The following is a 22,163-nucleotide window of genomic DNA, read 5'->3' as shown; positions in this document are numbered from 1 at the left end:
GAGGTGCAGCCTGACATTGTAGCCTTGTTGTTGAGCATTCAAGGTCAACTAACAGGACTGCAAAGTCAGATAAAGGAGCAAGGCAAAAGGGTAGATCATCTCTACTCTTTGTTGCCTGGCCTGGCGCAATTTAGACCATAATGGGCGCGCTGCCGGAGACGCGCCTAAAAGTCCTAGCTGTGAATGTAAATTCACTGATTAGGATTGAACGAAGAGCCAATATGTTCCAATTGTTGAAAGACTACAGTCCCGATGTGTTTATGGCTAGCGAAACTAAGCTAAACCACAAACACAAATTGACTCATAAAAATTACAATATCGTAAGAAGAGACCGGCCCGACTCCACTCAAGGGGGCGGTGTCGCTCTCTTTATACGAAAAGGTATTAATTATAAAGTCATATACAACAATGAATTGCGAAAGCTCAAGACGCTAGAAGTTTGCGTTGTATGCATCTCTCTCTCTCAAGGGAAGCGGATGTATATGATTGCGGCTTATGCGGCTGGAGCTCCGCAGGTCACTTACTTTGCATCAGAACTCGAGATTCTTTTTAGGGAACTTAAACTGAGCTTGGAAGAAAACTATTTCATCTTGGCCGGGGATTTGAATGCAAAACATGAAGATTGGGGAAATCAAGAAAGTAATCCCAGAGGTAATCATCTTTTTAATTTGATGAATCTTTACAGCGTTGAATATGGCGTCGACCTGCTGGCTACTGAAAGGCCATCGTATCCAAGAAGCGGCTCCTTTCTGGACCTTTTGCTGTACGACACTAGACTGACAGTAACAGACAAAGTGGGTAATCACCCGCGAAACTGCTTACAGACAGTCGAGTACGACAGTGATCACTGCGGACTGGCTGCTGTAATGCAGATTCCGAACGAACGCGTGGAGTTGGAGGAATACGTTCCAACGCATTCTTACAATTACAGTAAGATGCGGTGGCCTCGTTTCACCAATGCCCTAGCGAGAGAACTTCGTTCGAGTGACATAGCCCCACCAAACAACAGAAACCTGACAAATACAGAAATTGACCAACATTTACAACAGATGGACGAAACAATAAAACGAACGATGGAACGGACAATCCCAAAGTACAGAGAACGGGACCAAATGGACGCTTACAGAAACGCTACAATCGACGCACTGCGAAAGCACAAGAGTGGCTTACTGACAAGACTCAAAAACTTGTACAGACGACTTACAGACCCACACGACTTGGAGGTTAGGACACTGAAGTCGTCAATAAAAAATGTCAATCTGTTGATTAAGGAGAACTACAGGCTATCAATTAACAAGTACTGGGACCGCAAGATCCGGTCAGTTAATTCGAGCGACCCTAGTATGTTCCCTAAAATCAACAAGATATTCAGAAAAAAGAACGACAATGACCTTCCGAGTCTGAAACTCCAAAGAACCGAAGAAAACAGAGACGTACTCATGACAGCGCAAATAGATCCAGAAGAAGCCATCTTTGACGATGACTTTTATATAATTGAAGATCCGAAGGAAAAAGTGGAGGCGGTGGGAGCTGCTTTCCAGCAAGTGTACAAGGTGAATGTTAGCATTCGCCCCAACCACGACCTGGAAAACAGAGCCCTACTTAATCACTTTTACCTCCGTAATGATATCACACATTGGCGATCTGAGAACCGCGGTTTCATGCGGTTCAATGACGATTCCTTGGCAAATGCCATAATCGCCGAGCAAACGGGACCAAGTCCCTTGTTAGTGACGAAGGTTGAGCTTCAGCTCATCTTCAATTCAATCAAAAACAAAAAGTCAGCAGGTGTCGATGGTATATCCAACGTTGTACTAAGACATTTACCGATGGAAGCAATTGACATTTACACCACACTCTTCAACAATGCACTGAATAATGCATATTATCCAGTGCATTGGAAGACTGCTGTGGTTCATCCTCTCCCGAAAAAGGGAAAGGACAACTCCAACCCGTCAAATCTTCGGTCGATAAGTCTTCTTCCGAGCATCAGCAAAGTTTTCGAAAAAATCATTAATAGGGCTCTGACTAAGTGGGCTGCGGACAGCAAAATGATTCCGGATACACAATTCGGGTTCAAGGCGGGTCATGACACAATTCATGCTGCGTCTAAACTCGTTTCTGATATCCAATGGAATAAATCAAAACAACAATGCACAGGTGCTGTTCTGGTTGATTTGGAAAAGGCCTTTGACACCGTATGGTTAGAGGGTCTTTACCTAAAACTGAGCAGACTTGGCATAAGCAAGCCATTGTTGTCTATACTTTATGATATGCTTAACGGTAGAAAGTTTGTTGTCAAAAGTGGCAATGTAACTTCTACCACAACATTCTCAATTAAAAATGGTCTTCAACAGGGAGCGGTGAATTCGCCGATTCTCTTCAGCATTTACACCAGCGATCTGATAGGTAGTCTTACAAAGGCAATTGCGTACGCCGACGATCTAATTGCGTACAGAACGGCCCGAAAGGTTGAGGTTATTAGAATTCTCTTGCAGCGTGATTTCGACAGGATTCAGCGATATTGCGACGACTGGAAACTGAAAATAAATGTCCAGAAGTCAGAGACAATTCTGTTCCGGACTCCGTTGGCTAGGGCCACGAGGGATACGTGTAAGAATTGGCGCAAGATGGTCATCGTTGATCTTCACGGGCAGCCATTGGCGAGCAAAAGTGTAGTGAAGTACCTCGGTATCTGGTTAGATCAGTATTTATATTTCGACATACATATAAATGCTGCTCTGACCAGGGCCAGAGGAGCCTTCGCCCTGACGAAACGACTGTTTTTTAGCAGTCGGCTTGACCCCAGAGTGAAGGTAATTTGCTACATGGCCCTCATACGGCCAATGATCGTTTATGGTTGTCCTGTGTGGTTCAACGTTGCCCCTTCCCAGATGGAGAAGTTTCGGGTGTTCGAGCGGCAGTGTTTACGACGCTGTACCGGCTTATATCGAACAGCCGAATCTTCTTATGTGCATTATTATTCCAACGAGGTCCTGTACAACGGGGCTCGAATCAACAGAATTGACAATTTCGTGATAAAACTCGTTCGAGGTCACATTGCAAGAGCTATGTCTTCGACCAACAATTTAATTTTCGGGGCGTTCTATCCGAACGACGAGTATTTTGAGAGTACACGCTTGAGCGGCTTCATTCCCCCAGAGGCATTCCTCTTTTTAGATAGATGCGGTCTGATATAGGATAGATTGGCAGTTCCGTTAATCTACCACGTCAGACGAAGAACCGTGGATAGGCGACTCCTGTACAATCGGGACGTCATGGCACAAGGCGGAGCAGAGCTCCTTCGGTTCAGTAGGGCTGTGTCCGAACGGGACCGAACTGATAGGGTGAAGCAGGAGAACCAGTTTTGGTGGCTTCAATCGGCACTTGATAATGGGTAGTCGGGATGGGGTTTAAGCCTTGGCCGGCTTACATACTTGTTTTATAGTTTTAGGGTTTAGTTTTAAGTAGAATAGGCATGGTGGCACGAAAAAAAAAAATTTAAAAAAAAAAAAAAAAAAAAAAAACAAAAAACAAAAAATAAAAAAAAAAAAAAAAAAAACATTAAAAAACATTAAAAAAAAAAAATAAAAATATAAAAAAAAAAAAAAAAGACAACGAAATATGAAAAACAAAAATGTTAGATAGTTAGATTTGCTGCTGTGGTTGTTCTAGTTTTAAGTAGTTTATAGGTAGAATAGGTAGTTTTAGTTAGTTTTAAGTTTTATTTAAGGACCTTATTTTAAGTAGTTTGTAAGTAAAAATAAATAAAAAAAGGTTATTGATATTAGTTTTTTCAAAATTTTCTAATAAAAACAAAACAAATAAAATTTAAATTGAAGTAAAATAGATCTTAAGGCCGAAAGGCATTAGTAATTAGTGTTATAGTTTAGCTTAGAGTGTCCGTATGGGACCATTAAGTTAGTTGTAAGTTATGGATAATTAGGCTAGTTTTATGAATTTTTGTCTAGCTTTAAGATAGGTTTAAGATTGAACTAATAAAAATGAATTCAAAAAAAAAAAAAAAAAAAAGTGCGTTGGACTGTCATGCAAGGGGCTTGGGTTCAATCCCTGCCTGTGCCACCTTAATTTAAAAAATTAATTTTCGCGGGTACTGCCTCTTGCGAGGAATTGACAATTTCTTCAAGAGTAATTATTGTCATGAAAAAGTGCTTTCTCAAATTAGCCGTTCGGATTCGGCCTTAAATTGTAGGTCCCTTCCATTCCTGACAACAGTACTCGCACACAGGAATGGTTGAGAGTTGTAAGTCACTAGGCCCTGGTTCACAACGGACTGTTGCGCCACCCCATTTGATTTGATTTTGATCACGAAGTGCTATCATATTTAGTGTTTCACTCGATAGTTTTTGGGGTTTTTGAGACACAGCAGTAAGAATATACCTGTCTAGAGAGTTAATGGGGCACAAATTCAAGTATGAGCAATATACTTGAGTTTGGACGATCACACAACAAAAGCTGGTTTGTGACGGACATAACTAAAACTAAAAGCTTTTAAATCTTCTAGATACTAATTCCAACTATTGAAAGTTACATTGACAGCATTGAGTTTTCGTTGTTTTTTACGTTGTAAGCTCAAAGTTAATGTTATGGTTATAATGATAGAGCAAGGACATAAAATATTAATCTGCGAGCCCAGAAGGACCTCTGATTAAATAGTTTGTTAATTTTGATACAATTCTATTTTAAAATATCCTGCCGGCGGGGATGAAATCAGCAGCTTTGTAAAGTCGCGTATTGCTATAATAGCAGACGGAATCTGATTACCTATAAAGAGAAATAGTCTTTATGTAGGCGGGATTATTGTGTACCATATAAGGAAACATTAAGTTCGAATAGGAAGAATAAATTGCTGATAAAGTAAGAGCTTCGTCCGGATTTTAAGACCACCTTCTAATGTGTAAAAGGGGGTGCATGAAAGGAAAAGCACAATTTGCGAACGAAGATTCGTCTCATAACATCGTTTACGCTTTTAAGTAAAGGAGAATTTATGACACTCATTGGCATTGGGGTCATCAATAAGCTTACAAAAGGAGTGTCGTTCTTAACGAGCGTAGGCACAGAATTTGACGTAGTGTTACGCACATTTTTCAGTCCGCTGAGAAAAGGGCTTAGTGACTTAAAACTCTCAACCATTCCAATTTGCGAGTAATGTTGTCAGGGATGGACGGGACCTGAAGTTTTAAGCCGAGTCTGAACAGCTAATTTGAGAAAGCGCAGATTTGTCACTTCATCGCAAAAGGCAGTGCTCGTGAAAAAAAAACTTTCTTTTTAAAAGAACAAACCATAGTAGCCGAAATTTTTGGTCATTCAAAAATTGAATGCGTCGAATATGTAGGTCCTAATATTCTAATTTATTACACAAAATTTAAGTTTAAAACTTAAAATATAGGTAAATATATTTTTTTGGAAAAAAATCACAAAATTTAATTTTCAAAACCTATGCACAATAACTTCCCAACATTTAACAAAAATCATGAAATTTTGTAAGATATAAGAAACAGTTTTCTTTTTTGTCCCAAAATAGAAAGGTGTAAACTTTGTTTTATTATATAATCAAATAAATAAATACAATCACACTTTAATTATTACTTTCAAGATTATTCATACTTGAGATAAGTACAGTACGGTTCACTTGATTAAAAAAAAATATTGAAATAGAAAGAAACATTTCCGTTAAATATTATGTGGTATTTGTTGGGTGTATCTATTTATAGAAACAAATTAAAGTTAAATAAAGTTGTCGCAAAAGCTTTTTTAAAAACTGTTCGTATTCCACAATTCTATGCCAAATAAATTATTTGTTTAATTTGGATTACCAAACCAGTAAAATGCTAGAAATGCTTATTAGGTAAATAAATGGAAATTTATTCTTTTTAATTTATAACTTTCAGATTGTATACAAAAACAAGTGTTTGTATTTATATGAATTGTTATTATTAATAAATAAATAGTTTTTAAATCGGACAATCACATTGGAAAAACGTGGGTCAAAAGTTAAAGGCTTAATGGCTGTAAACTTCAGTTTAATAAAATTCAAAATTTTTGGTCAGGAATAGAATACAAATGTTAGCTTTTTTTGTTTATGGCAATAGACATTTCAAAAAAATATATAATTCATAGGACTCATAACGTAGTTTCTAAGTGAACCGTACTGTATGGATAACCTGAACCAAAATCATAACATTTTAAAATAAAATTATAAAATTTCAAACTTAAATTGATTTGTTCTTTTCATCACCTATTTTGCTTAGTTATTTTTATTATGTAATTTACCACACTCAAAATGTAAAAATGATGTAAATTAGTCGATTAAAGTACCGTCTTTGACTTATTATTATAGGTACTCAAATTTTGTTCGTTATTACGCTAATGTAGCTCTCTTTGATACAAATTCCCTGGAAGACTTTTCCTTATTCGTAAATCGTTCGTATCTAAAAAAAAAGGAATTTAAATTGATTCAATTTCAGCCATAGACAATTTCCAGAATGTTTAAATATCATAATTCTTTCTAAGCTGAGAAAATTACGATCCCAAAACAATACGAAAGTGGAACTTACGTGTGTCGATAACGTGAAACATCTGACGGACTAAGTGATGGCCTCGTTGTTTTATAAGCTTCGATTAAATGTTCATGTGTCACAGTTATCTTGTCCGGTAAATTCTAAAATTACATAACAAACAATTTTATAAAAACATATTTTCAAAGTTATTAAACAAAAGTTATAAGTAGAACTTAAAATAATTATGAGACATGTAGTGCCCATTCTTTTTAAATGTACAATTAGACAAATGATACAACTTACAAAAGGGGGCAACTACATAATTTAAAATTACCTTTACTAGAGTACCTCATCGTAGATTAGAATAGAAGTAAAGAGTTAAGAATTTAACACAGAATTGTTCATTTGTAACCCCATCAAAAAAGATTCAATTAGTTTTCACTTAATGATGACGACCTATGATATCTTTATAAACCAACCCCCACCACAATACACATTTTCTATTTATAATCCTCAACACTACATTTTACAATGTGAAAAGGATAATTCACATCAGGATCAAAAGTATTAGAGGTAGAATTTCATGGTCTCTCTCTATCTCTTGTATCTGAAGGTGGTAATCTTTAATTAAACTTTATCCTTGTTCGTGCGTTTGGATAAATACTCCGGTACAATATTTGAATACAGAAATAGAGAAATCTACGTTCTACCTACTTGAACAGGATAATAGGTGGTTGTTTTATAAAGGCAGGCATAATAATGAATCCCAGGAAGGATAAATGACACAGTGTTTCTATGTTTTACTGATTGTAGCTTCTGTCTCTTGTATTGTTGATTAACTGGCATGGAGGCTAATGGTCGTTTTTCTTTTGTTAAGTTACTTATAAAGTGTTCAAATTATGGACTGTCATTTGTAAGTTGATACATTACATATGCTCTTGTCTTTCATAACACCTAAGTCGTGTCGGACTTCTGTCACCCATCCAAATTCTTTCTTATGTACAACGAAGAATGGTCACAATGCAATTAAATTAGTCCATCTTTTTTCAATTTTTGTTTTTCATAACTGATTAATCCGGCAACAAAAAAAAAACCATAGTTCTTTCGCATTGAGTAAAATTAAAACCCCATTTAGAAACTCTTGTTCACCGAAATTTGATAATTAGCTCAAATCACTGCGGAAGCTTTTTCATCCATTATACTCTTCAGGTCTTGCTTTGAGTAGTAACAGCATAAGTCCAGTCGACACGAAAAAAAAGACGAATATTCCTCCCATCGAATTATCAACCGATAGCACCTTCTTTCCAAGCTCATGGAAGCGCTGGTTAATTATGGTTGGTTTATCTCACCGAACAGTGGAACAAATCTTAACATCGGTTTGGAGAAATTATCCAATACAAGTAGTATTGGATGGGTTTAAGTCTGAGCAACATAAATTAAATACTGTGGTGCCTCAGGGTTCTGTTTTGTTTTCGAAACTTTTTCTCATTTTTATTAATGATTTCCTGTCTGAAACTTCTAATCCGCATATTTAGGATTTTAAAACCAATCCTTTCATTTCTTAATGCTGACTCTGTTACTTGGCATTAGAAGGTTATCAAAATCCTTTTGAGTATGTACTTACTTTCTTAAGGTGACGCTACAGTCCTGGCGAACTAAGACATTGCCCAACAAATTTCGCCATTAAGCTCGGTCCCTAGCTGGATGTCTTCAGTTAGGTTTCTAAAATCACAAAAAGAACTTTTCTCTTCAACTCATCCGTATTTGTCATAGTCTATGCTTCTACACCGTATAGCAGGACGGGTATGATAAGAGTCTTATATAGCGACGCTTTGGTTGCTCGAGAGAGGGCTTTACTACTCAATTGCTTTTTTAGCCCTAACAAACAGTGGTTAGCAAGAACAATAATTTGTTTGATCTCAGAGATGGTGTTTGTGTTTCTGTGTTTATAGAGCCTAGGAAAACAAACTCCATAACTACCTTAAAGTTACGTCTATCAATGGTAACGTTTTGACCGAGACGGACGTTGTTGTTGTAGGTTAACCTCATTGATCGCTAGACCAATTTTTTCCGCCTCTGCTTCAATACTCACAAAATTCCAATATTTGGACAGACTTGTAAAAGACAGTGACTCTAGTGTTGACGTGTAAGCTTTGCAATATTCTTTCAAGGACGATGTCTTTACTGCATAATTTTTTTTTCTTCATGAAAAAAATATATGTGACAGTTATTTATAATTTAAAAAAACACGTGTTTCAGGAATTTAGATTTTTTTGCGAGTTGGATCATATATGGCACATTGAGCAGAAAAGTAACAAAACAAATTTCAATAAATGAAATCAACTATTTATTCAAAAAATGATGTAGTATGGAATATCGTGAAACAGTTTCTTTTCTCATTCAACCAAAGATTTCGGCACTCCACATAAAATCTTCTATGGCAGGTTGGAACCTTACACCGCTGTCTTGTGGTCAAAACAGGAAGGTGATCTAACTGATCTAATCGAACGTCCTGCCATGGCATTAAGGCAAACAATTGTAGATTATTCTCCATGGCATAAAAACGTCGTCCACGTTTGTTAGTTGTGCTTATCCAACAAAAGCAAAGGATCAACTTTACCCATATGCCGATTATATGTCATGACTGCTTTTGGACATTATACAGTTTGGTAGCCCTTTTCCTTTTTTGTTGAAGCATTGGACTTCAGAAGACGGTTTGCTGCCGATATATGTCGAAGCAGGGTTCACAATTCTGTTGTCAAACCATGTTACCACAGAAATATCCAGGTTATCAATTGTCGCCAGTTTTTCCGTAGGAACTTCATAACCCGGAATCCGATTGGCTTTTATGGTTCCTAGCGGTAAAAACGCTTTCTTTGCCAGATAAGTCAACATCGGTATGGACGTGTACCAGTTTTCAAAAAATAATTTTTAGTTGAATCCGTCGGGAGTAGTTCTTGACAGTCGAACAACAACGTCACTGAATGTACTCATTTTTGGAAAATCGGTGTACAACTGTACATGTCCTTAGGATCAAGTATAAAGTTCAAAGTCGTAGCTGAACCAAGAGCTACCACTGACAACAAAATTTTGATATCTCCATTTGTGTGTTTTTTTTTGGGTTGTTTTGCTGCATAGATGATCTGCTTTTTGTTAGTATAATTTGTTCATCTCCCGCCATATATTCTTCTCTAGGAATTGTTTGATCCAGGAATGGTCCTATTTTATGAAGAGGATCATATCCTGATTGTCCTTTGGGTATTTGCGTCGAGTTGGTGTTGAATGTGTAGTACCCGTGGCATGATGGTTAGTGCGTTGGACTGTCATACAAGGGGTCTTGGGTTCAATCCCTGCCTGTGCCAGCTTAATTTAAAAAAAATAATTTTAGCGGGTACTGCCTCTTGCGAGGAATTGACAAATCCTTCAAGAGTAATTCTTGTCATGAAAAAGTGCTTTCTCAAACTAGCCGTTCGGATTCGGAGTTAAAATTGTAGGTCCCTTCCATTCCTGACAACAGTACTCGCACACAGGAATGGTTGAGAGTTGTAAGTCACTAGGCCCTGGTTCACAACGGACTGTTGCGCCACCCCATTTGATTTGATTTGGTGTTGAATGTATGAACCTTTTTATTTCTTCGAACCGGTTACATGCCATTATAGGGTTAATTTTCGAGTAACCTAGGATTTCATTCCAATAAAGCCTAGTTGATGGTAACCCTACGATAGACATGTAAAGGCATATTCCAACAAACTGTTCAATTTCCATTGCTGTTATATGGGCAATTTTTTTCGGGACGTTTTTCTATCTGATTGTTTCTTGTTCTATACACAATTCGTCTGTAGAAAAGTACTTGTAGAATTGTATTGGCGTTATCACCTTTTTCCAAAAAGCCATCCCACCTCTGGGTTTTTTCAGCTTTCGCACTTCTATTCGAGGAAGGTGCCATCTGGGAAAGAGAAATGTTATCTTCTAATTCTAAATCGGATACATCGGACACTGGAATATAAAGCGGCGGAAGATTTTTGCATCTGTTTACCTCGTGCTCATCATCTGAAGAATCTTCGTCACTGCTGTTGTAGTGAACATTTTGTATAGAAGTGTGGATACCTCCGTAAAACCGATGTGGGTGCATATCTGCATTTTGTTATCTCGGTATTAAATAAACGTATATTTCTACATGGTACGCCTTATTTGATCCAAAACGTTTTCTCATCTTATATTATAAATACTTATTACTTCATAAAATCGAAAAAAATTCAAATTCTCAATAATATTTATATTATTTGCTTTACTGGTATTTTTTTTCAAGCACTACATTTTATTTTTATATTTTGTATACAATTTTGAATATCTCAAACACTCTTTCTCGTACTGCACCCTTTGTGACGAGTTTGACGGATAAATTTGTTGCTGAAACTCGTTCATAGATGGCATTTATCAATAAAATTTAAAGCGTTTATGTTACTAATTTCACAGTGTATGCACAAAACAACAGAATTTGTTAAAAGCTAGAAATTATAGACATAAATACGGTTTGGCTCATATATGAGCGACCATACAGTAAATAGTTAAAGAAATCGCATGATATCAAAAGGTTCGGTTAAGTTGTCTTCAACCCTTACGTAGCAGCGCGAATTCTCTATGTTTATTCTGCATAAGCAGACGACTTGGTCAGAAATGCCAAAACTAGACATAGCTCTTAACAGTTCGGCCCTGTAGATGTTGTCATATTCCGCATTGAAATCAAAGAAAATGGTGGGTGTCGATTTGAAGTTCTTGGGTTTTTTTCCAGGATCTGCCGTAATGTGAATATTTGATCGACTGTGGACTTTCCTGGTCTAAAACCACACTAACCTATCAGGTTGTTGACAATGGGTTTTACACGATCACATATTACGGCAGAGAAGATTTTACTGATTCCTCTATATTTGGTGCAGTTTAGAAGGTCTCCTTTTTCAGGATGGAGCCAACAATACTGAGGTTCCATTCATCGGGCATGCTACTTCTGACCTTAGTGATTGTGACTTGTGACTCATTTGGAGAAGGATTTGGCGATCTCTTGCGATTGTAGCCTTTCGACTCTGTATCTTTTCCAACATCTGCTTGTTTTTCCTTGGGTCTGTTAACCCGAAGTGCTACTGGCTAAAACGAGATAGTGGTACGATACGATGTTAGCTCTTAGGAAAGTTGGGCATCCATGATGCTGGAAGCATGTCTAGCGTCTATAGCAATATAGTCAATCTGGTTGACGTTAGATTGATCTGGAGAACTCCAAGATCCTTTGTGGATGTTGAGTGTGGAAAATGAGTACTGGCTACCATGAAGTTTCACCCCGCAGCAAAATCTATGAGCCTGAATCCGTTGTCGGAAGTGTTGTCGTGCAGGCTGTTTTTCCCGATTATTCCACCAAAGATGTCTAGCTTGGCATTAAAACCACCCAGGACAATAATTGTTTTAACATAGTAGCTAGTACACTGCTTACTACGAGGATGGCCATGAAACGGTCGTTGATCGCCTATAGCTCAAGACTTGTTGCCTAAGTCTGGCTCCAATGACAAAGCCGGATTCAAACAAGTGTTGTTGGTTTTCGCGGTAGCAAAAACCAAAGTAAATATCGCAGTTTTTCAGTCTCTTTTTGCCCATACCATCGCATTTCCTGGATGGGAGTTTATAGCAGTCTATGCCCTAGGGTTTCTGCTAATGCCCCGGCTGCACAAGGTCCATGAAGGTACCTATCATTCCACGTCAATATCCTAACTTGGTTGAGTGTGTGTTTATTATAAAAAAAAATCCATAATTAACAACTCAAACTATCAATTCCTTTACAAAATATTAGTTTAAAGGTTCTTTTGAGGATAAACGAGGTATACCAAGCCTAAGAAGTCAGCTAAATTGCACGAATCAGCCATGCTCTACTCTCTTTGTTTTTGTATCTTACCTGATTTGAAAAAAGGGCACTTTTAGAAACCTTACCTGATGACCACATTTCTCGAGTACTTCCTTCACAGCTGCCATATTTGCTGAAGTCAATATACTTTGAATATCAGCTCCAGTGTAGTTTTGTGTTTTCGATGCAAGTCTTCCCAGATCCACATTTTTATCCAAGAACAGAGTTTTCGACAAAGTTTTGAATATACTCAATCGTGCAGCGGTATCTGGAAGCGGGCACTCAACTAGACGATCTATTCTACCAGATCGCAAAAGAGCCGGATCGAGTAGTTCAGGACGAGATGTTGCTGCAATCACGGTTACACCTTGTAATCCTTCAACACCATCCAATTCGGTCAGAAGTTGGTTGACAACACGATCTGTAACACCAGTCGAATCGTGACCACGTTTAGGAGCCAAACTGTCGAATTCGTCAAAGAATAGGACACAGGGTTTGGCACTACGAGCACTGTAATAAATGATAAGAAAATGAAATAACAATTAAAATCAAAACAATTAAGAAGGTAGGAGGTTCAAGGTAGAAGTTAGAAGGTAAAAGGAAGAAGGTAGAAGGTAGACGCTGAAGGTAAAAGAAAGAAGGTGGAAGTTAGAAGGTAAAAGGTAGAATGTAAAAGGTAGAAGGTAGACACAGAAGGTAGAAGTTACAAGGTAATAGGTAGAAGGTAGAAGCTTTTTTTTTTTTTTTGATTTTAGAATTTAGTAGATTTGTATGTTTTATTTGATCACATTTCAAAAGTTTAACAAAAATAGTTGTGCTACCCACGAAGCATTTGCTTATCTGTAGATGGTTGAAGTTACAAAGCGTTTGAATTAATTAGATTTTAATATTAAACAGTTTTACATTAATTTAAAAAAAAAAACATAAATGAATTAGTGCTTTAATTTAAGAAAAAAAGATACGTTACAAATTTTGAATTTACTTTTATCAGGGCATTGTGTTTAAAATTTGATTTAAATAGAAAAATTTAATTTTTTTTACGTTTTTGAAAGTCACGAATATTTTAAGATTTGTAGGAAGTTGGTTCATAATTGATGGTATCGTATAGTTAAGTTGTCGTTTTCCGTAGTTATTGTATGTCATCGGTATTTCAAGTAGACCTTGCGCTAGTGTTTACACTATCTGGAATCTTCAATCGTCGTAGTATTTAAGAACTGCTGTCATCTTAAATATATTTAAGATGGTTTTTTTTAATCATGTTTGTAATTCTCCTCTGTAGATTACTGGTTTATCTGTATCAGATTTCGAGGCATTTCCCCAAGCTAATACTCCACACAGAAAGTGTTCATCTATTGTTACTCCAAGGTGTTTGATTGAATGAACTAATTCAATGGCATCACTTTTTTTTGAAGTCGGAAATTTATGATTTTGAAAGAAAATGTTGACTGTTTTTTTTAGTTTGTTTGGTGCACGAATGTGCATAATTTTCGTTTTGGTTGCGTTGATGACTAATCCAAAATCGTGGCACCATCGAGTGACTTCATCAAACTCCTGTTGCATCGTAGAAATCGCGATTTCAAGTCACGTGTGTCTGCATATGCAAAATCTGTGCTTTTTTAAAAATCCAGGAGTTCATCCGTAAAAAGTATGAAAAGGACCGGACTCAGTTTTGACCCTTGTGGTACACCATGTGTGCAGCTTCTTTCTTTATTCCATGAACTTCTAAAATTAACTCTAAATGTTCTTCCTATGAGATAGCTCTCCATCCATTTGCATAGAGTTCCCCTAATGCCAATTCTGTAAGGGACTTTTTTTCCTCCTGTATAGATGGGACGAATAACTGAAGTCTTCAAAATTTTCGGAACACACCCTTGTGTCAAACTTCTATTCACAATTTGTAGTGGTGTTAGTAGATTTGCATTGAGGTTAATGTCGCATCTCCTAATTCGAAATAAATACAATCTTCGTTGCTTATGTTGAGAAACACTCAGAAACTTTAGACGTTATACAAAAATTGCATTGTATAATTTCATCCACAGACGCTTTATTCCTACCCAGTATTTCATTTATTATCCTCTAAGTTTTTTTCGGATCACCTTTTGCGTTGAGTATTTCATTTGTATTTGTTTGTTAACATAGTTTCTTATTTTTTGTATTCAGATTTGTAACTTTCATTTCGTAGATTATTCTTCCATCTTCTATACAATGTATAATTCCTTTTACACAGCTCAATTAGAAGGCAAAGGTAAAAGGTAGAAGGTAGATAGAAGTTGCCGATTGCACCTCATCGGGAGCCCAAGCATGGGATCGTGGTCCATTGTCTCTCCGTGTTGTTTGCGGTTAAATTTTTTGTTGATGTACAGGAGCGGATCAGTGTGATTACCATTAAGGCATAGCACTAATGGATAATCGCAACTGTGAAGTTTTTAGTAATCAAAATTAAATTTTCTGCACAGTTAACTGTCTCGCTTTTGTTTTTGTTTGTGCTTTTGTGTATTGTGATGGCTGGTAAGTTTGTGTCGAATATAGCAACATTCGGAAGCTAAGAAAAAATGTGTTCTGTATACGTCCATACTGTTTTAAACAGGCCAGCTGTTCTGGCACTAAGTGAAACCTAGGTTGGCGAAAACACCGATCATACGGAGATTAACCTTAATGGTTAGAGCTTAGTGCCATTATTCTTTTCTCACCATGGTCTAGCCGTTTACGTCCGTAATGATGTTGCCTACCAGCTTCTACCACAGTATGGCCAATGTATTAATACAAATTTTAATTATATATGGTTCAAATTTACTACTCAAATGCACATCATTCATACTTGTTTTATTTATCGCAGCCCAACTTTAGATAGTAATTCGACTTCAAACGAATTCGATGCGCTCTCTGACTCTATCTAGAGAATTGTATTCGTATCCCATTTTCCGCACAGTGAGATCGTTGTTACGGGCGATTTTAATGTACACAATTCTTCGTGGCTGCGTTGTTCGGGTCAGACAACATCCGAAGGAAGGTATGTCGAGATTTTTGCTGAGTTAAACCACCTGACTCAGTTAGTTGACGAGCGAGCTCGGATTCCTGACGTTGCAGGTCAATCCGCCAACACTATAGACTTGTTTCTTACTTCTGATCTTTATAAATATACTGTCAGGGTATTATCGCTTCTAGGCTCATCAGACCATTGTGTCACATCTGCAAAATTCTCATGCAAAAAAAAAACGCCAGTTAAAGTTAAAACCCCTACGAGAACCGTTTGGCAATATGAGAAAGCCAATTGGGGGGGGTCTCAATGAATTCTTCAGGAACTTTAACTGGTCACTACGCTTCCTCGATAGTGACGTGGATTCCAGTGCAGACTGCAGATATGATTACAAACATAACAGAATGAGAAATTTTATCCCGAATAGGGTAAAATCTATCAAACCCAAAGAAAACTCATGGTTTGATTCGAGCTGTAAAGAGGTTATTAGGATCAGAAATGTAAGTTTCCGAAATTACAAAGCCAACCTAACTGAGGAAAACAGAAATAAGTTCAAACAAGCTAGAAAGGCCTGTAACGGACATATACGACACATTAAATTTTTGCATGACCAGAAATTACGGCAAAAAATACTACAATGTCCCAAAGGTATTACAAATTTCTAATCATTTGTAAAAAGTGTGCATAACACTACGTCTTCATCTGCTTCGACGCTCGTTTTTAATGACACTTCTTTTGTAAGCTCGATTGATAAAGCCAATTTGCTTGCAGCACAGTTTGCTGTTAATTCGACGCTGCCAATGAGTGACATGACTCCTCCTGTACTTGAAAGCGTAAACGATTCTATGGGACGAATCTTCTTTCGCACTCGTTCACTTACAAGAGTACTTACATATCTTTACATTCACAGATCCGCTGGCCTAGATAGTATCCACGCTATTGTTCTGAAGGGTGTTATTCAACGCTGGCAAAACCACAGCGTAAGCTTTTCCATCTGTGGATGGAAAACTTTTCCAGCCTATCCCTTAAAAAGGGCGAATTCTCCTCACCATCTAACTATCGCCCAATTGCACTTACGTCCCTTCTTTCCAAGGTCATGGAAAAGCTGTTCAATTTTCAGCTTTAGAAATATCTTGAAGAACGGAAGCTTCTTAATGACCAGCAGTATGGCTTTCGTTGAAATAAGTCCACTGGTGATCTCACGGTTTATCTCACCGAACAGTGGAACAAATCTTTACATAGTTTTGGAGAAAATAAGATTATTATACTTTATATTTTATAGGCATTTGATAGAGTTTGCCACCCAGCTCTCTTATCGAAAATGCGTGCATTTGGTATTGATGAATCCCTTCTTCGTTGGGTTAAAAAACAACTTTTTGACCGTTCAATTCAAGTAGTCTTGGACGGGTTCAAATCTGATATTCACAAAATAAACGCTGATTTGCCTCAGGGCTCCGTTTTGTCTCCGACACTTTTCCTTATTTTTCTAAATGATCTTTTGTCTGAATTTTCTAACCCACTCAATTGTTTCGCTGATGATAGACCCTCAGCTTCTCATATTCGGTTTTAGATTCGCATCCTTGTGCTTCGGATGTGGACTACCAACGGCAGCGTATGATAAGCTCATTAAATTCTGATCTCGACAGCATTTTCCAATGGGGAATCAATTTAATGCTTCGAAAACTCAATGATGTCTACTGTCACAAAAGCGTAACCCTCCCCCAATGCAACTATCCATGAGTGGTACTTGCATCGAGAAGATGCAACAGCTTTCAGTCCTAGATATGTGCATTACAAACCACTTGTTGTGGCGTAATCACATATTTGACATCGCCAAAAATGCTGTTAAGTGTTTAGGTTCTCTCCGAAGATGCAAGAAGTTTTTTACCCCTTATGATCTGGCTAGAATCTATACAGCCTATATTCGTCCGAAACTCGAGTACAATTCTCACATCTGGGGAGGTGCTCCAATAACACATTTGAGTCTTTTGGACAGAATTAAAAAAGAGCTCTAAAGTTGATAAGTGACCGTTGTTTAACTGAAAATTTCGTATCTCTTGAGCACCGTCGAAAGGTTTCATGTCTGTCATTATTTTATCGCTATTTTCATGAACTATGTTCTAGTGAAATAGTTGCATTCCTCCCCTCAAACAATTTAATCGTAATACCTGTTCTCTTAGGAATGCTCATCAGTTTACCCTTGAGCCTAATTTCGGACGTACAGTAAAGTACAGAGATTATTTTTTTAGTCGCACTACACGAATGTGGAATGCTTAACCAGACTTAATATTTCCCACTCATTACAATATGCAAACATTCAGAACCAATGTCCATCATTATCTCCTTTCCAATCCTATCCTCGATTCCTAATGGCTCACACTGTGTAAAGGTTATTCATATCCCCTTAGTATAAAGTATAAGATAAAAGGAAAGGCGGAAGAAAAAAGAAAATATAATAGAGGAAAAGGAAGCGAAAATGGAAATCAGGAGAATGAAAAGAGCCCTTCTCTAAAAGGGAAATTAAAAGAAAGAAAAGAAAAAAGACAAAAACAAAATTTTTCTTACCGAGTAAATAGGTTCCTTACATTCTCCTCACTTTGACCAATGTACTTGGCGAGTAGCTCGGGTCCTTTCACAGAAATGGTTCTTAAATTCCATGAATTTGCAATCTGAGATACCAAATAAGTTTTGCCAGTACCAGGTGGTCCAAACAGAAGTACACCAGCTTGATTACGCAACGGAGAATCACTGAATATTTTTGGATACTGAAAGAGAAAACAAAATCGATTTTCAACTTCTACCGATTCAATATCAACAATTCTTCTTACAATTGTTGGCCAAACTAAGACTTCTTCAAGAACCGTCACAACTGATTCCAATCCAGGAATCTGTTCAACCTTCATACCAACATCAGTAATGGCATCGCTGGGTTTATTATTGCTGATGATGCCTTGAAGACAATACGAATTCGTACTCTCCAGTGATTTGGCCAAATGGTCATTCGTCAAAATGGGATTAGTTTTGCCTGCAAAAGAAAATTAAATCTCACATTTTCATTTTAAAAATTCATGGAAGAAAAAGACTCACTCATTCTATAAGCATAAAATATGGCCCTCTCAACAAACTGCACCAAATCCCCCTTATTGTAACCCTCAGTCAAATTTCCAAACCTCGCCAAATCCAGTTTTTCCGAATCGATATGATTGCACAGCTCTTGAAGTATCATTTCTCTACCCAATCTTCCCAATGTCGGTACTTTTGCAATCGTCTGGAAGAGATGACGTCCTCGTGGTGAATAGAGTCGACGATTTAGCTTCTTTAAGCTTGAGACGGTAGCAATCACCGAAATAGGATTAGTCGCTGTGTACTCGACAATTAAATGCTGGACAATGTCGGCGATACGATTGTAGTATTCACTATCTTGAGTTGGTTGATCGCCAGTCGAATGGGCCAAAACATCCAGATTTTCTAGGACAACGATCGCAGGGGCATTCTGAAGGCAAGTGGTGAAAATCTCACGGAGATCTTTTTGTATAGATTCAGTCTGAGAAAAAAATGCAATTTTTAGTTCCTGGTCCTCTTAACCCTGTTATCAAACTCACCTTTCTTCCTTTACTGCGAGTACTGTAGAAAATGTCATATGAACACGAATAAGGCTTCTTGACCAATTCATCCAAAACTCGCTCCACAATTACAGATTTACCACAACCCGACTGACCTGAAGTACCACAAAACATTCATTAACTTAAAAAACCCTCCTCAAAAACAACAAGACTTTACCTGCAACTAAAATATTCCCTTGCCTCAAGACCGAATTTCTTTGATCCAAGCATAAATTCATTTTCAACTGATCCACCAGTTGAACCACAATGTCATCAAACTCCGGCAGTTTAATCAAATCCTTAACGCTCAAAATAGTGTCCTCTTTGGGGTCTACTTCCAACACATCCCCAGCATTCTTAATCAAATCACATGCATAGATCTTACATTCCTTCAAAAGCTGTGAATCCACAAGAGCATAACGAAAATGCTCCGGACTTATCAGTATCGACACAATCAATCCCTCTTCCAACTTAATGACTTCATCTTGATTAAGCAGCAGAGGCGATAGTTTAGTCTTATCGGCAATGAACCGCTTAAAGGAATTCTCCACAACCTTATAGTGGGTCTTCTTGTGCGAATAGAGTTCGATTTTTTCCACAAAATTCAAAACCATGTGTTTTGGAGTTAGAGTGATTTTTTCAAGTTCCCGCATTTTCAACAGTTGCATGAGGTTCTCATTGATTTCGATGGTTTGATGGATGTTATTGGGGAAGTTCTCATTCTCGGTGACTACTTTAACGGTCACATAGTATTCACCATCCTCGGCGGTTCGAAGGCAATAGACCTGATCGAGATCCATGAACTCGGGGAGGTTGTTCTTGGTGACATAAATATCCGAGATTTGACTATCGTCTTCCCATTTCCCAGCAATCGCCCGGAACTCAAAGGTGCGGGTGTTTTCTCTCTTTAGGTCTTTGATGAGACGACGCATTTTCTCCAATCGATTAACCATCGATAGGCGTTGCACTACCGATTCCTTGCGGGTCAGGCTTTTGACATTGCTGACTGTGGTGGAGCGAGACAGACCAGTATCGGAACTTGCCACCGATGACATGGTTTGACTTTTATGGAGGCCATTAGTGTGACTTTCGCCATTGCCATTCGAGCTTGACAATCCGTTGGTGATGTTCTCGACTTTTGGGGCAATGACTAGTTCTGTGGTGTGGTTAATTCGGCCAAAGTTGATGTTGGGTCGAATTCGATCTAAATGGAAGTTCAAAAATGCATAAACCTCTTAAAGACCTTCAACATCAAGAAAAAGTGATACTAACCCACAGTCAGAGTGACTTGCATCGACTTATTCACCCAAACCACAAGAAACTGTGTTGAGTTGATGATCTTAGTCTGCTCGAGTACATTGTCCTGCAGCTTCTCACTGCTCAGTTCCTAAAGACGGGAAAAACCACCAAACGAAATTCAATATCGTCATAAATAAGATTTGGCATTAGGGCCAAAAGAATTGTGTATCAAAAATTAAAAACAATTACAATAATTTCCCAGTCTTTCGATGACACAGGTGTCACATAGACACTCTTCAGAAGTTGCACATCGTCCACCAGGGCACATTTCACCAAATCATTTTCCTTCAAACCTACAGCGAAGAGCGCCAAACGAAAACAAAACAAAAATAAAAAGATTACACATCTCAATCGTAAATTACACGAAAACATCACAGAACACACAAAAGAGAAGAGGAAGTCTTCAATTAAAAATTGAGAAGGAGGAGGAGAAGGTGGCGAAAGGCATCAAAAATAAAGCTCACCCATTTCCTTGGCAACTCTGGCATTGATCCCAATTTCAGTGTCTTTGACTGTGCCCGCGTGTGGCATCCACATTGCATAGTGGCAGTACTTTCCATAGGTCAGACTAATGCATCCTTTGTCCTGGAAAAGCAACCAATCTCATTAAAACCATTCATTGCGCTTCCAATCTTACGTAAGAGCAAATTTAGCCCTTGGTGTTGTAATCTAATCGGGGCCAAAAACTCGAGACAGATTTTCAACTTTGAACTCACATAAGTGGACACCAGTTCATAGTAATTCTCCGGCAATTGTATGAAATTGTTCCGCATTGGACGGAAAGTTACTTTAAATGTGCGTCGGAACATTTTTCCACTTTTTCGTTTCAAACGTGAATGAGAATTTTATTTTATTAATAAACAAATTACTAATGAAAAATCTACTTTCTGTACATTTGCTATTCGCACGCACAGCCACCAACTAGCTACAGCACACGGCACTAAGGAAAGCACTTTTATTCTGTTCTATGGTTTGTGGTCTTTGGGTTTTCTTCTCTAACGTTTACATTTAGCTCGCCGTGCGCCGCATGCAAAGAGATTCAAAAAAATTTCAAAATTTTGCTGGGAATAAAAATGCGAAGAATTTGTTGAACGAAAATCTTGGATTGTTGCCAAAACACAGCGAGAAACGTCAAAAGGAACAGCTGATTTGTGTTGTCTTTTCGTGAGGCTGAAAACCAACAACAAAATCTATGTGAAAAAAGTGTAAATATGGTAAGTTCATGAACTGGACACTTGGAACAGGGCAATTGATTGAGAGAAAAAGATGGTTGCTGTATGAACTAACTCGATTGTTTTGTGTAAACGCAGTATAGTTGTGCATTAGTGATGTGCAATGGAAAACGAAAGTTATTCGTTAGAGTTATGTTTTCCATTGGATCCTGCATTATGTAATATATTTGTTCTTATTTAATAAATTGTATATGACTTAAATTCATTTTTTTTGTTATAATTTCAAAATGTTTGCGATTTTCTTTCTCTAAAAGCCTTTATGTCTAATTTTCTTTCTTTTGTTTTTTGACATCTAAAATGAAAATTAAAAGTTGAGAGACTGAATTGATTGATTGATTGCAGTGCTTAAATAAGATTCTTTTGGTAAAAGTTGCTAGATACATATTTAAACAAAAATTAAAAAGTTTGGAGATTCCAAAAAGAGTGAGTAATTTATTTCGTAAGTAAAAATAAAACAAACAAATAAACAAAATAATAAGCCAAAGAAAATCTTATTTAAAGTAAAATAAACCACAGGTACATTTTAACATCCTCAGTGAATTAGATAACACCAGCGAACGTTTATTCCAAGAGCAGTAGAACAAGTAATATGCTTCGACCCAGGAAGAGACTTAGTCAACAAATCAACTATCATTTCTTCAGTGC

General features: G+C 37.5%; 1 protein-coding gene across 1 annotated transcript; it reads right to left on the bottom strand.

The window, feature by feature from the left end:
- Window positions 1-5,522: 5,522 nt before the first annotated feature.
- LOC129939675 (uncharacterized) lies at window positions 5,523-21,419 on the bottom strand. The gene is made up of 12 exons (XM_056047781.1): window positions 21,003-21,419; window positions 20,751-20,871; window positions 20,476-20,579; window positions 20,260-20,374; window positions 19,166-20,191; window positions 18,988-19,103; window positions 18,473-18,929; window positions 18,214-18,410; window positions 17,951-18,150; window positions 12,495-12,918; window positions 6,579-6,682; window positions 5,523-6,452 (listed from the first exon to the last, which is right to left on the bottom strand). Exons 1-12 carry the CDS (start codon window positions 21,093-21,095, stop codon window positions 6,383-6,385), a joined length of 3,027 nt encoding a protein of 1,008 aa, XP_055903756.1. The 5' UTR covers window positions 21,096-21,419; the 3' UTR covers window positions 5,523-6,382.
- Between the last annotated feature and the right edge of the window lie 744 nt (window positions 21,420-22,163).

This window comes from Eupeodes corollae, chromosome 1, assembly GCF_945859685.1.
Source record: "Eupeodes corollae chromosome 1, idEupCoro1.1, whole genome shotgun sequence".
NCBI lineage: Eukaryota > Metazoa > Arthropoda > Insecta > Diptera > Syrphidae > Eupeodes > Eupeodes corollae.
The sequence above is the reverse complement of the archived record's forward strand: the minus strand, read 5'-3'. Positions and strand labels throughout refer to the sequence as shown.

Coding starts and splice junctions, on each gene's coding strand:
- LOC129939675 (XM_056047781.1), bottom strand. CDS start 21,095: ATGTTCCGACGCACATTTAAAGTAACTTTCCGTCCAATGCGGAACAAT. Junction 18,151..18,213: donor TCTTAGTTTGGCCAACAATT/GTAAGAAGAATT, acceptor TTTCTCTTTCAG/TATCCAAAAATATTCAGTGA. Junction 6,453..6,578: donor GTTTCACGTTATCGACACAC/GTAAGTTCCACT, acceptor CTTTTTTTTTAG/ATACGAACGATTTACGAATA.